The following is a 15,444-nucleotide window of genomic DNA, read 5'->3' as shown; positions in this document are numbered from 1 at the left end:
GTGTCCAGAGCATGGAGGCGCTACCAGGAGACAGGCCAGTACATCAGGAGACGTGGAGGAGGCCAACGACCCAGCAGCAGGACCGCTACCTCCGCCTTTGTGCAAGGAGGAGCAGGAGAAGCACTGCCAGAGCCCCTCAAAATGACCTCCAGCAGGCCACAAATGTGCATGTGTCTGCTCAAACGGTCAGGAACAGACTCCATGTGGGTGGTATGACGGCCTGACGTCCACAGGTGGGGGTTGTGCTTACAGCCCAACACCGTGCAGGACGTTTGGCATTTGCCAGAGAACACCAAGATTGGCAAATTCGCCACTGGCGCCCTGTGCTCTTCACAGATGAAAGCAGGTTCACACTGAGCACATGACAGACGTGACAGAGTCTGGAGATGCCATGGAGAACGTTCTGCTGCCTGCAACATCCTCCAGCATGACCGGTTTGGCGGTGGGTCAGTCATGGTGTGGGTTGGCATTTCTTTGGGGGGCCGCACAGCCCTCCATGTGCTTGCCAGAGGTAGCCTGACTGCCATTAGGTACTGAGATGAGATCCTCAGACCTCTTGTGAGACCATATGCTGGTGCGGTTGGCCCTGGGTTCCTCCTAATGCAAGACAATGCTAGACCTCATGTGGCTGGAGTGTGTCAGCAGTTCCTGCAAGAGGAAGGCATTGATGCGATGGACTGGCCCGCCCGTTCCCCAGACCTGAATCCAATTGAGCACATCTGGGACATCATGTCTCGCTCCATCCACAAACGCCACGTTGCACCACAGACTGTCCAGGAGTTGGCGGATGCTTTAGTCCAGGAGATCCCTCAGGAGACCATCCGCCACCTCATCAGGAGCATGCCCAGGCGTTGTAGGGAGGTCATACAGGCACGTGGAGGCCACACACACTACTGAGCCTTATTTTGACTTGTTTTAAGGACATTACATCAAAGTTTGATCAGCCTGTAGTGTGGTTTTCCACTTTAATTTTGAGTGTGACTCCAAATCCAGACCTCCATGGGTTGATAAATTGGATTTCCATTGATTATTTTTGTGTGATTTTGTTGTCAGCAAATTCAATTATGTAAAGAAAAAAGTATTTAATAAGATTATTTCTTTCATTCAGATCTAGGATGTGTTGTTTAAGTGTTCCCTTTATTTTTTTGAGCAGTATACTTGAGTCACTATCTACATATCGCTGTCTGAAGGAATGTTACTGCTGAATATCTGATGCTCTTTGCTCAGTTAACCGTCCATTCTGATACAAAATGAAAAGATATCAAGGGAGGGTTACAGTTTACTAATGATTTGTAAATGCGTTTGTAAGAATGACATTGAGAAGATAAATTATTTTGAACAGGGGTATTAAAATGTTATATGAATATAATTATGATTTATAGATTATTTACTATTCATTAATAAATGCCTTATAAGTGATCTATCGTTACTCTTACCCATGTTACTTGCGTTCAAAAATGTAATATACTAATAACGAATTGCAAATTATGAACACATGTCTTATAATTGGTCTATTAATGGCGTATTAATGACAATACAAAGTGTGGACATAGTTAAGGTCTCCAAAGACTGCTCTGATCAAAAATAAATACATAGGCTAAGTTGATTTGAAAATGTAGCCAACATTTCTTGACAAAAATTAAGCAGCCTATATGCATCAATTGGTCCAATGGAGTACATCATTAACAATGCATCAGTATGTTTTAAGGGCTGTTCCTTATTAAAATATGACTAAAATAAGTTCTCATTTTCTATGTTATCCAAAGACTAAATTCCCCTAAACAGTAAGTCACTTCAAATGGAAATGGAATCATGTTAGATATGTTCCAATCATTAATTTTCTATCGTGGTTGAGATCATGTGGAAGAAAGCACATGGGAAATATAGCCCCTCTCTTTTCTCTCCTATCATGACTGAATCTAACCCCCAGCTCCTCCTCAGTGCATCGTTTGCATCACTACTTGTTTGAGCACTTCTTCGCGCACCGTATCAACCTACGTTCCCGAAACGATTCAACAGATAATAATCAAACCCTAAAAATTATTCTATTATCTACAAGACACAATTCAAAGCGGACTAACTTAAACCAAGGATGGAGGCAACCGTAACCGGCTGCTGCCCTTATTGTTACATTGCTATGTGGATGTGGCTCTTTACCCTAACTTCCACCCTGGACTTGATCAAAACGGAGATAAGGTGCATTCCATCATGCCAACTCCCTGTTATCAAGCCGGCTCCCCAGGAACTCTCTGAAGTGGTATTTGATCCATTTGGAAAAGTACCAGAGGGTGAAGTTGTGGGGTTTGCAGAGAAGTCACCACGTTGTCACCCCTTTAATGGCAGATGTAAAGAAGTGAAAGTTGCGGAATATTTAGAGCGCGTCTCCGGTGATGGGAAGGTCATTTCAGTGCGTAAATCCGAGCAGCCCATTGCAAATAAATCATACAGCCGTGGATTTGAAAAACGTCAGCGAAGGGAGAAACTTTCCAGTTCTGAGGAGCTTTATCAGCATCAAAGTGGCTCGGGCATAGATATTCCATCTGCCACCCTCAAAGTATCCGTCAATAACACTAGACATAATAAAATGAATTGTTTTGGAAGAGAAAATAGACTTAAACGACATGAATTATCAAAAAACAAGGTTGGAGCAAGTTTTAGGAGCCGTGGAAGGAGACGAAAGCGTAGCTTCCAGACGGCGGAGAGCAGAGCAACTTGGTCCGGATTCCGATGGAACATTGAAGATGCCTCAACCTCGGGGCAACATGATGAGTTTAAACTCATTAGTTCTACATTCGCACTCACCGGGGATTCAGCTCATAACCAAGCCATGGTGCATTGGTCCGGCCAAAATAGCAGTGTAAGTCAAACTTGGCAATGATGATTGCACCCTTGCACATTGCATAATCGTCTTGATGGTATAACATTTAGCCTGTATTTTCTGTATTTTATAATAGCAATTTAGGTGGTGGACTTGGTCTTCTGAAGGGTCTATAATATGTAGTTAAGATGTATTGTGTACGCATCTAGTTCAAATCCTGAAGCTTGGTTTAAATTGTGTGGCATTGGAAGACCATGGGCACTGATAATGCCCTGGCCCTGCAGACCAGTGCAGCAGGCCATTTAATGAGAGAATGCTGAAGAGCTGGATTGTGGAAATTGGAATCACACTCACAAAAACACAGGACTGCCCTGTTCAATTAAAACCACATGCTTTCAATGGGTTTCAAGTCCACAGACTCAAATTGCCTAAAAACATGTTGATTTTGTGGCCAATTTTTCTTTGTACCCTTACAAAAAGAGATTGCAGTTTTGAAACTGCAGTGACTGCAGTTGATTGTGGTATTTTGGACACAGTAATTGCAGAATAACTGCAATGTACAGTACTGAAGTTAAAATGCATTTATACTGCACTCTAACTTATTTTACATTTATTTAAAAAAATGTCACCTTTATTTAACCAGGTAAGCTAGTTGAGAACAAGTTCTCATTTACAACTGCGACCTGGCCAAGATAAAGCAAAACACTGCGACACAAACAACAACACAGAGTTACACTGGAATAAACAAGCGTACAGTCAATAACACAATAGAAAAAAAAGAAAGTCTATATACAGTGTGTGCAAATGGCGTGAGGAGGTAAGGCAATAAATAGGCCATAGTAATGAAGTAATTACAATTTAGCAGATTAACACTGGAGTGATAGATGAGCAGATGATGATGTGCAAGTAGTGATACTGGTGTGCAAAAGAGCAGAAAAGTAAATAAAAACAATATGGGGATGAGGTAGGTAGATTGGGTGGGCTATTTACAGATGGACGATGTACAACTGCAGCGATCGGTTACCTGCTCAGATAGCTGATATTTAAAGTTAGCGAGGGAAATGTAAGTCTCCAGCTTCAGCGATTTATTTTTAATTTTTTTATTGAATTTTTTTATTCTTTTTATTTTTTTATTTTTTTTTGCAATTCGTTCCAGTCACTGGCAGCAGAGAACTGGAAGGAAAGGCGGCCAAAGGAGGTGCTGGCTTTGGGGACGACCAGTGAGATATACCTACTGGAGCGCATGCTACGGGTGGGTGTTGTTATTGTGACCAGTGAGCTGAGGTAAGGCAGAGCTTTACCTAGCATTGACTTATAGATGACCTGGAGCCAGTGGGTCTGGCGATGAATATGTAGCGAGGGCCAGCTAACTAGAGCATACAGGTCGCAGTGGTGGGTGGTATAAGGGGCTTTGGTAACAAAACGAATGGCACTGTGATAGACTGCATCCAGCCTTGGCCAGGTCGATGAAGACGGCTGCACAGTACTGTCTTTTATCGATGGCAGTTGTGATATCGTTTAGTACCTTGAGCGTGGCTGAGGTGCACCCATGACCAGCTCAGAAACCGGATTGCACAGCGGAGAAGGTACGGTGGGATTCGAAATGGTCAGTGATCTGTCTATTAACTTGGATTTCAAAGACTTTAGAAAGGCAGGGCAGGATGGATATAGGTCTATAACAGTTTGGGTCTAGTGTCACCCCCTTTGAAGAGGGGGATGACCGCGGCAGCTTTCCAATCTTTAGGGATCTCGGACGATATGAAAGAGAGGTTGAACAGACTGGTAATAGGGATTGCAACAATGGCGGCGGATAGTTTTAGAAAGAGAGGGTCCAGATTGTCTAGCCCAGCTGATTTGTACGGGTCCAGGTTTTGCAGCTCTTTCAGAACATCTGCTATCTGGATTTGGGTGAAGGAGAAGCTGGAGAGAATCGTGCAAGTAGCTGCGGGAGGTGCCGAGCTGTTGGCCAGGGTTGGGGTAGCCAGGAGGAAGGCATGGCCAGCCGTAAAGAAATGCTTGTTGAAATTTTCGGTTTATCATGGATTTATCGGTGGTGACCGTGTTACCTAGCTCAGTGCAGTGGGCAGCTGGGAGGAGGTGCTCTTGTTCTCCATGGACTTTACAGTGTCCCAGAACTTTTTGGAGTTTGAGCTACAGGATGCAAATTTCTGTTTGAAAAAGCTAGCCTTTGCTTCCCTGACTGACTGCGTGTATTGGTTCCTGACTTCCCTGAACAGTTGCATATCACAGGGACTATTCGATGATATTGCAGTCCACCACAGGATGTGTTTGTGCTGGTCAAGGGCAGTCAGGTCTGGAGTGAACCAAGGGCTATATCTGTTCTTAGTTCTACATTTTTTTGAAAGGGGCATGCTTATTTACCAATTTGTAAGTCGCTCTGGATAAGAGTGTCTGCTAAATGACTTAAATGTAATGTAATGTATTTAAGATGGTGAGGAAATTACTTTTAAAGAACGACCAGGCATCCTCGACTGACGGGATGAGGTCAATATCCTTCCAGGATACCCGGGCCAGGTCGATTAGAAAGGCCTGCTCGCAGAAGTGTTTTAGGGAGCGTTTGACTGTGATGAGGGGTGGTCGTTTGACCGCGGACCCATAGCGGATGCAGGCAATGAGCCAGTGATCGCTGAGATCCTGATTGAAAACAGCTAAGGTGTATTTAGAGGGCAAGTTGGTCAGGATAATATCTATGAGGGTGCCTATGTTTACAGATTTAGGGTTGTACCTGGTGGTTTCCTTGATGATTTGTGTGAGATTGAGGGGATCTAGCTTATATTGTTGGGGTGTTAAGCATATCCCAGTTTAGGTCACCTAACAGAACGAACTCTGAAGATAGATGGGGGGAAATCAATTTACATATGGTGTCCAGGGCACAGCTGGGAGCTGAGGGGGGTCTATAACAGGCGACAACAGTGAGAGACTTATTTCTGGAGAGATTCATTTTTTAAAATAGAAGCTCAAACTATTTGGGCATAGACCTGGAAAGTATGACAGATCTTTGCAAGCTATCTCTGCAGTAGAGTGCAACTTCTCCCCTTTTGGCAGTTCTATCTTGACGGAAAATGTTGTAGTTTTTGGTGGCCTTCCTAAGCCAGGATTCAAACACGGCTAGGACATCAGGGTTGGCGGAGTGTGCTAAAACAGTGAGTATAACAAACTTAGGGAGGATGCTTCTGATGTTAACATGCATGAAATCAAGGCTTTTTTGATTACAGAAGTCAACAAATGAGAGTGCCTGGGGACACGCAGGGCCTGGGTTAACCTCCACATCACCCGAGGAACAAAGGAGGAGTAGGATGAGTTTACGGCTAAAGGCTAACAAAACTGGTCGTCTAGTGCATTGGGGACAAAGAATAAAAGGAGCAGATTTCTGGGCGTGGTAGAATAGATTCAGGGCATAATGTGCAGACAAGTATGGTGGGGTGCGGGTACAGTGGAGGTAAGCCCAGGCACTGAGTGATGATAAGAGAGGTTGCATCTCTGGACACGCTGGTTATAGTGGGTGAGGTCACCGCATATATTTACATTTACATTTAAGTCATTTAGCAGACGCTCTTATCCAGAGCGACTTACAAATTGGTGCATTCACCTTATGATATCCAGTGGAACAACCACTTTACAATAGTGCATCTAAATCGTTTAAGGGGGGGGGTTAGAATAATTACTTTATCCTATCCTAGGTATTCCTTAAAGAGGTGGGGTTTCAGGTGTCTCCGGAAGGTGGTGATTGACTCCGCTGTCCTGGCGTCGTGAGGGAGCTTGTTCCACCATTGGGGTGCCAGAGCAGCGAACAGTTTTGACTGGGCTGAGCGGGAACTGTGCTTCCTCAGAGGTAGGGGGGCCAGCAGGCTAGAGGTGGATGAACGCAGGGCCCTTGTTTGGGTGTAGGGCCTGATCAGAGCCTGAAGGTATGGAGGTGCCGTTCCCTTCACAGCTCCGTAGGCAATCACCATGGTCTTGTAGCGGATGCGAGCTTCAACTGGAAGCCAGTGGAGAGAGCGGAGGAGCGGGGTGACGTGAGAGAACTTTGGAAGGTTGAACACCAGACGGGCTGCGGCGTTCTGGATGAGTTGTAGGGGTTTAATGGCACAGGCAGGGAGCCCAGCCAACAGCGAGTTGCAGTAATCCAGACGGGAGATGACAAGTGCCTGGATTAGGACCTGCGCCGCTTCCTGTGTGAGGCAGGGTCGTACTCTGCGAATGTTGTAGAGCATGAACCTACAGGATCGGGTCACCGCCTTGATGTTAGTGGAGAACGACAGGGTGTTGTCCAGGATCACGCCAAGGTTCTTAGCACTCTGGGAGGAGGACACAAGGGAGTTGTCAACCGTGATGGCGAGATCATGGAACGGGCAGTCCTTCCCCGGGAGGAAGAGCAGCTCCGTCTTGCCGAGGTTCAGCTTGAGGTGGTGATCCGTCATCCACACTGATATGTCTGACAGACATGCAGAGATGCGATTCGCCGCCTGGTTATCAGAAGGGGGAAAGGAGAAGATTAATTGTGTGTCGTCTGCATAGCAATGATAGGAGAGACCATGTGAGGATATGACAGAGCCAAGTGACTTGGTGTATAGCGAGAATAGGAGAGGGCCTAGAACAGAGCCCTGGGGGACACCAGTGGTGAGAGCGCATGGTGCGGAGACAGATTCTCGCCACGCCATCTGGTAGGAGCGACCTGTCAGGTAGGACGCAATCCAAGCGTGGGCCGCGCCGGAGATGCCCAACTCGGAGAGGGTGGAGAGGAGGATCTGATGGTTCACAGTATCAAAGGCAGCAGATAGGTCTAGAAGGATGAGAGCAGAGGAGAGAGAGTTAGCTTTAGCAGTGGGGAGAGCCTCCGTGACACAGAGAAGAGCAGTCTCAGTTGAATGCCCAGTCTTGAAACCTGACTGATTAGGATCAAGAAGGTCATTCTGAGAGAGATAGCAGGAGAGCTGGCCAAGGACGGCACGTTCAAGAGTTTTGGAGAGAAAAGAAAGAAGGGATACTGGTCTGTAGTTGTTGACATCGGAGGGATCGAGTGTAGGTTTTTTCAGAAGGGGTGCAACTCTCGCTCTCTTGAAGACGGAAGGGACGTAGCCAGCGGTCAAGGATGAGTTGATGAGCGAGGTGAGGAAGGGGAGAAGGTCTCCGGAAATGGTCTGGAGAAGAGAGGAGGGGATAGGGTCAAGTGGGCAGGTTGTTGGGCGGCCGGCCGTCACAAGACGCGAGATTTCATCTGGAGAGAGAGGGGAGAAAGAGGTCAAAGCACAGGGTAGGGCAGTGTGAGCAGGACCAGCGGTGTCGTTTGACTTAGCAAACGAGGATCGGATATCGTCAACCTTCTTTTCAAAATGGTTGACGAAGTCATCCGCAGAGAGGGAGAAGGGGGGAGGGGGAGGAGGATTCAGGAGGGAGGAGAAGGTAGCAAAGAGCTTCCTAGGGTTAGAGGCAGATGCTTGGAATTTAGAGTGGTAGAAAGTGGCTTTAGCAGCAGAGACAGAAGAGGAGAATGTAGAGAGGAGGGAGTGAAAGGATGCCAGGTCCGCAGGTAGCCGAGTTTTCCTCCATTTCCGCTCGGCTGCCCGGAGCCCTGTTCTGTGAGCTCGTAGTGAGTCGTCGAGCCACGGAGCAGGAGGGGAGGACCGAGCCGGCCAGGAGGATAGGGGACAGAGAAAATCAAAGGATGCAGAAAGGGAGGAGAGGAGGGTTGAGGAGGCAGAATCAGGAGATAGGTTGGAGAAGGTTTGAGCAGAGGGAAGAGATGATAGGATGGAAGAGGAGAGAGTAGCGGGAGAGAGAGAGCGAAGGTTGGGACGGCGCAATACCATCCGAGTAGGGGCAGAGTGAGAAGTGTTGGATGAGAGCAAGAGGGAAAAGGATACAAGGTAGTGGTCGGAGATTTGGAGGGGAGTTGCAATGAGATTAGTGGAAGAACAGCATCTAGTAAAGATGAGGTCAAGCGTATTGCCTGCCTTGTGAGTAGGGGGGGAAGGTGAGAGGGTGAGGTCAAAAGAGGAGAGGAGTGGAAAGAAGGAGGCAGAGAGGAATGAGTCAAAGGTAGACGTGGGGAGGTTAAAGTCACCCAGAACTGTGAGGTGAGCCATCCTCAGGAAAGGAACTTATCAAGGCGTCAAGCTCATTGATGAACTCTCCAAGGGAACCTGGAGGGCGATAAATTATAAGGATGTTAAGCTTGAAAGGGCTGGTAACTGTGACAGCATGGAATTCAAATGAGGAGATAGACAGATGGGTCAGGGGAGAAGGAGAGAATGTCCACTTGGGAGAGATGAGGATTCCAGTGCCACCACCCCGCTGGCTCGATGCTCTAGGGGTATGCGAGAACACGTGGGCAGACGAAGAGAGAGCAGTAGGAGTAGCAGTGTTATCTGTGGTAATCCATGTTTCCGTCAGCGCCAGGAAGTCTAGGGACTGGAGGGTAGCATAGGCTGAGATGAACTCAGCCTTGTTGGCTGCAGACCGGCAGTTCCAGAGGCTGCCGGAGACCTGGAACTCCACGTGGGTCGTGCGCGCTGGGACCACCAGGTTAGAGTGGCAGCGGCCACGCGGTGTGAAGCGTTTGTATGGCCTGTGCAGAGGGGAGAGAACAGGGATAGACAGACACATAGTTGACAAGCTACAGAAGTGTTGTTTCTTGTATTATTGTCTCCTGTGTCTTTAGAGAACTGTTTCACTTTGATATCCTTTTTCTTCTGTCCTGATTTTCTCTTTCTTTTCTTCTGTTAACTAGATGTTCTTTGTTGTTCTTCGTTAGCTAGCTAGCTTCTTCCAAAAGAGTCCCTAGCAACTGCTTAGCAACTGGTAAACAATTCAGCTAGCTAAGATAACTACAATTTTATGAAAAATAGTTATTTTTCAAAAGCCTATCTTCTTTGTTTGTTGCTTGTTTTTTCTCCTATTCAGTCTTGCAGTTTTCTTTTGCTTTTTTCCGATGTACTTCACTCTAAAAACCATGTAAATTTCAATATTTGTAGGAGCTCATTTTTCAGCTGCTGCTGCTCAAATTGGAGTTCCGGAACAAAGCATATGTGGGAGGTGGGACAAAGGAGGTATCTGAGGCATGTAGAATGGGACTAGGGGCTCCGCAGTATACTAAAACAATGATAACTATCTTAAACAACAGTATACAAGGCATATTGACATTTGAGAGAGGCATAAAGCAATCACAGGTGTTGATTGGGAGAGCTAGCTAAGACAACAACGGGTAAGACAACAACAGCTAATCAGCTAAGACAACAACAACAGGTAAAATGGCGATGAATGGGCAGAGAGGGTCGGTTAACTAAACACAGGGCCTGAGTTTGGGGCTAGGGCCGACAGATAAACAAAAGTAAACAAAGTGGAGAACCGGGATTAATGAACAGTCCAGCAGGCATCAGCTATGTAGTCAAGTGATTTATAGGGTCCAGTGAACAGCAATAGCTGGAACAGGGAAGCTGCGGAGTAGTCGTTGCTACACTAGCATGCGGGAGACACAGCGTTTAAAGTTAGCAGGCCAGGGCTAGTAGAAGCATCCACTCCGATGTCGGATGGAATTACGTCTGCGGACCAGTTGTGGTGGTACAGCGGGCCGCCGTGTCAACAAAGGGACCGGGCCAGAAGATGGCGAAAGAGGTATTGTAGTTGTAGTAATTTCGTTTGCTAGCCGGGACATGTGCCTGGCTCAGGGCTAGCTTCGGGGCTGGGTCACCCGGTGGCAGCTAGCTAGCTGTGATGATCAGGAGTAATGGTCCAGGGTTTACGGCAGGAATCCGGCGTTGTAGTGGAGAAAAACAGTCCGAGGCTGGCAGGTATTATCCAGGCTAAAAAACGTCTGGTGCCTGTGCAGAGGGTAAAGGCTGCTAGCAGTGGCTAACAAGGACTAAATTGCTAGTAGCTAATTAGCTGGTTAGCTTCTGATGGCTAGCTCCTGATAGAGGTTTTGGCTATAAGGTCAACAACAACAAAAATTGCGGATCCGTGTCACATTGAGTAAGGTGGGTTACCGGAAGGTATATTTAATCTAAAAATGGAAAAGAGATTGAAGTATAAATTGAAATATATACAAAAAAAGATGAAAAATACAAAAAGTAAACGAGAGGACGACAAACTACATCTGCACTGCTACGCCATCTTGGAAAAAAAACCTGGGAAAAAAACTACAGTTACACTGCAAAATTACTGCAGTAATATAACGGTGTTCTTTTGGATGCAGTATTTGCAGCATACTCCAGTTATAATGTAATATTTTTTCATAAGGGTGGATTTTGAGGTGAGCTTGGGGTTATTGTCTTGCTGGAAGATCCACTTGTGACTAAGTTTTAGCCTCCTGGCAGAGACAACCAGGTTTTTGGTTAAAATATCCTGGTACTTGGTAAAGTTCATGATGCCTTTAACCTTAACAAGTGCACCAGGACCAGTGGAAGGAAAATAGCCCCGTAGCGTCAAAGATCCACCACCATATTTTACAGTAAGTATGGGGTTATTTTCCTTTGCCCTCACAGCAACCTCAATTTGTGAGGGGCATGGACTCTACAAGGTGTCAAAGCGTTCTACAGGGAGGCTGGCCCATGTTGACTCCAATTATTCCCACAGTTGTGTCAAGTTGATTGGATGTCCTTTGGGTGGTGGACCATTCTTGATACACACAGGAAATTGTTGAGCGTGAAAAACCCAGCAGCGTTGCAGTTCTTGACACAAACCGGTGCGCTTAGCACCTACTATCATACCCTGTTCAAAGGCACGGAAATATTTTGTCTTGCACGTTCCCCCTCTGAATGGTACACAATCCACATTCAATGTCTCAATTGTCTCAAGGCTTAAAAATCCTTCCTTAACCTGTCTCTTCCCCTTCATCTACACTGATTAAAGTGGATTTTAGAAGTGACATCAATAAGGGATCATTGCTTTCACCTGGATTCACCTGGTCAGTCTATGTCATGGAAAAAGCAGATGTTCTTAATGTTTTGTATATTCAGTGAATAGCGTAATTCACTACATGTCTCATTTATATAATTACATACTTTATTGTTCTGTGTGTATCCTTTTCAGTTTCATTCAGCATTGGATTTAGTATTTATTATTCATTAGGAGCCCCAATTAGATCCTGCCGAGGCAGCGGCTACTCTTCCTGGGGTCCAAACAGAAAACAACATAACAAATAAAATACATAATATGCATGAATATACATACATAGCACTAGATTTACATTACAATTTAGTCATTCAGCAGACACTCCCATCCAGAGCGACCGACAGCTAGTGCATTCATCTTAAGATCACCAGGTGAGACAACCACATATGACAGTCGTATCCCAACCACGTATCACATACAGTGCATTCGGAAAGTATTCAGACTCCTTGGCTTTTTCCACATTTTGTTAGGTTACAGCCTTATTCTAAAATGGATTAAATCGTTTTTTACAAAATTCATTAACAAAATTCTTTGCTCTTCTGCTCGCCTGAAGGAAGAACGTGTCACAGAATTTACAAACTTTTCAAGCACACAAAGACTATGAGATTTGGCTTCGACTTAGGTGTTTGTTAGTGGGGAGAGAGTACTTGTCCCCCTAGATGTTGCAAGTTTTGGGACTTGGTATCTGTTTTTGTGTTTGCTAAAAGCTAACTACTTTCTGCTCTGCTTGTGAAGCTAATGTTGCCTTGCTTGAGTAAGATAGCCAGTTGTAAGAGTAAGTTCAAAAAGGCTAACCAACTGAGTTTGAACATCTGAATGTGCCCTAGGGCATGTGATTTCACAATGAAAATTAAAGCTACTGTCGTGTTTGCCTGGGGTAGAAACACACTCAGAAGGTTTTGGCTCGGACCAGTTTCTGTGACCATTGTCTCCGGCTGGGCTCAACTTCCATTGGGTGGACTTTGTGAGAAAGATTGGAGCTGCTGGCGAGGGGTTTTCCGGTGAAGTGACCTCAGGAAGGGTTGTCTGAGGCCGAAAGAGAGCAACAGTGGAGGTCGGAGTTGATAGGGGTGTAATCCCAGCCGAGTGAGGCTCATTCTAGTTTCTCTGGCAGTGTTCAGAGTCTGAATTCAGGGGATGCTATACTATCCCTGGTTGGCTTTGGAGGGTTCCTCCAGGTTTGGTGGAAGGAATTGGCCACCTGTCCCTTCAGTGGTGAAGCGTCACTTAACCCTGTTTAAAGACTTTGCAGATGAGCTAAAGGCATCCTGGGATTCCCCTCATTCAGCCAGACTGGTTCTACCATGTTATGGTGAGTTCATAAATGTAGAGGGTATGGAGGAGATGGGGCTCATTTGCATAAAACTGGCGAGTTACTTAGCTCCAGAGGCTAACAAGGGGGCTAATCCTAGCATGGTGCTTCCGAATAAACAGTGCTGGTTCTCAGCGGATCAGCTTGACAAAGTGTACCAGGCTAAGGGACTGGTTCCTAAGAGGGACAGGTGGATTTTTTTAGATGAGCCAGTTTTGCCACCAAGGTTGCTTGGCTATGGAGTCCTTACAGAACTGTTTAAAAAAAAAAAAACAGGATGCAGCTCTACGGGATCTTTACCTATGAAAGCTCTACGTGTTCTTTACCTTAGTGAGGGCGGCTCAGCAGTTCTAGAGGTGTGAAGGAAATGGTCCATACCAGAGATGGGTTGCCCTGGGTCATGGGGCGGCATCAAGGTCAGTTTTTGACCATCTTGGTGCTTCTGGGCAGTGGCGGACATCTTGGCACAGACGCCATGCTGGGTCGTAGCAGAGAGGGGTGGAAGCTGATTCTTCTGCGGCAAGGGGGAAGGAGCAGACCTTGCGACCCTAGCAGCAGGCCCTGCTCCCTATTAATCTACTGTGGTGGCAGTGCTCCTAAGTGGCTTGGTCAATGGGGGTAAGTTACTGTTGCTGAAGTCCCCAAACCTGGTGTGGGCCGGGTATCAGAATGGCGGTACCATGGTTCCTCTGTGTTCATGGGTATTGAAAGTGTGGTATTGTCCAGGTGTGGGCATAATAAACATAATTCCTTCCTCACATTCAGACACACAGTTGTCAAGAGTGGTGGATAAGAAAACAAGCATGCCCAAAACATTTTTTGTTTAATCACAGTCCTCAGGGTGGTGCACTGTCCCTTCAGGAGATAATGTATGGTCATTCACAATGGGTGATGAGGATGGTGACAAGGGGGTACGGTCTGCAGTTCGCTGTGCATCCTCCTCCTTGTCAAATCAAATATCAGTAATATCTAACAAGTAATCTAACAATTCCCCAACAACTACCTAATACACACAAATCTAAAGGGGTGAATGAGAATATGCACATGTAAGATTTTTAATGAGCGATGGCCGAGCGGCATAGGCAAGGTGCAATAGATGGTATAAAATACAGTATATACATGTGATATGAGTAATGTAAGATATGTAAACATTATTAAAGTGGCATTATTTGGAGTGAATTGTATGAAGTGATTAGTGATCCATTTATTAAAGTGATCAGGTCTAAATGTAGGCAGCAGCCTCTCTGAGTTAGTGATTGCTGTTTAGTAGTGAGAAACATGAGATAGAAGCTGCTATTCAGTCTCTAGAAGCTGTTTTTCGAGAAGCTGTCTCTCGGTCCCAGCTTTGATGCACCTGTACTGACCTCGCCTTCTGGATGGTAACGGTGTGAACAGGCAGTGGCTCGGGTGGTTGATGTCCTTGATGATCTTTTTGGCCTTCCTGTGACATCGGGTGCTGTAGGTGTCATGGAGGGCAGGTAGTTTGCCCCCGGTGATGCATTGTGCAGACTGCACCACCCTCTGGAGAGCCTTGTGGTTGAGGGCAGTGCAGTTGCTGTACCAGGCGGTGATACAGCCCGACAGGATGCTCTCGATTGTACATCTGTAAAAGTTTGTCAGGGTTTTGGGTGACAAGCCAAATTTCTTCAGCCTCCTGAGGTTGAAGAGGCACTGTTGCTCCTTCTTAACCACACTGTCTGTGTGAGTGAAGCATTTCAGTTTGTCTACGATGTGTACATTAAACTTTCCACCTTCTCCACTGCTGTGGTGTTTTCCGGACACCACATTCCGAGTGCCCTCACCTCCTCCCTGTAGGCTGTCTCGTCGCTGTTGCCCACTACTGTTGTGTCGTCTGCAAACTTGATAATTGAGTTGGAGGCGTGTATGGCCACACGGTCGTGGGTGAATAGGGAGTACGGGAGGGGGCTGAGCACGCACCCTTGTGGGGCCCCAGTGTTGAGGGTCAGCGAAGTGGAGATGTTTTTTACCTTCAACACCTGGGGGCAGCCCGTCAGAAAGTCCAGGACCCAATTGCACAGGGCGGGGTTGAGACCCAGGGCCTCCAGCTTGATGATGAGCTTGGAGGGTACTATGGTGTTGAATGCTGAGCTGTAGTCAATGAACAGCATTCCTACATAGGTATTCCTTTTGTCCAGATGGGATAGGGCAGTATGCAGTGTGATGGCTATTGCGTCGTCTGTGGACCTTTTGGGGCGGTATGCAAACTGAGGTGGGTCTAGGATGGCCAGTAAGGTGGAGGTGATATGATCCTTGAATAGTCTGTAAAAGCACTTCATGATGACAGAAGTGAGTGCTACGGGGCGGTAGTCATTTAGTTCAGTTATCTTTGCCTTCTTGAGTACAGGAACAATGGTGGCCGTCTTGAAGCATGTGGGGACAG

The 15,444-nt window shown here is 46.3% G+C and overlaps 1 protein-coding gene across 1 annotated transcript in view; it reads left to right on the top strand.

Annotated features, from left to right (window-relative positions):
* The first annotated feature begins 2,102 nt into the window (after nucleotides 1–2,102).
* LOC106608714 (VPS10 domain-containing receptor SorCS1-like) overlaps nucleotides 2,103–15,444 on the top strand; it is a 109,264-nt gene continuing 95,922 nt past the window's right edge. The window contains exon 1 of the mRNA XM_014206816.2: nucleotides 2,103–2,857. Within this exon, the coding sequence (XP_014062291.1) occupies nucleotides 2,138–2,857 (720 nt within the window). The 5' untranslated portion in view covers nucleotides 2,103–2,137. The remainder of the gene's footprint in view (nucleotides 2,858–15,444) is intronic.

Source organism: Salmo salar, chromosome ssa01 (genome assembly GCF_905237065.1).
Source record: "Salmo salar chromosome ssa01, Ssal_v3.1, whole genome shotgun sequence".
NCBI classification, from domain to species: Eukaryota; Metazoa; Chordata; class Actinopteri; order Salmoniformes; family Salmonidae; genus Salmo; species Salmo salar.
This window is presented reverse-complemented; position numbering and strand designations above follow the sequence as displayed.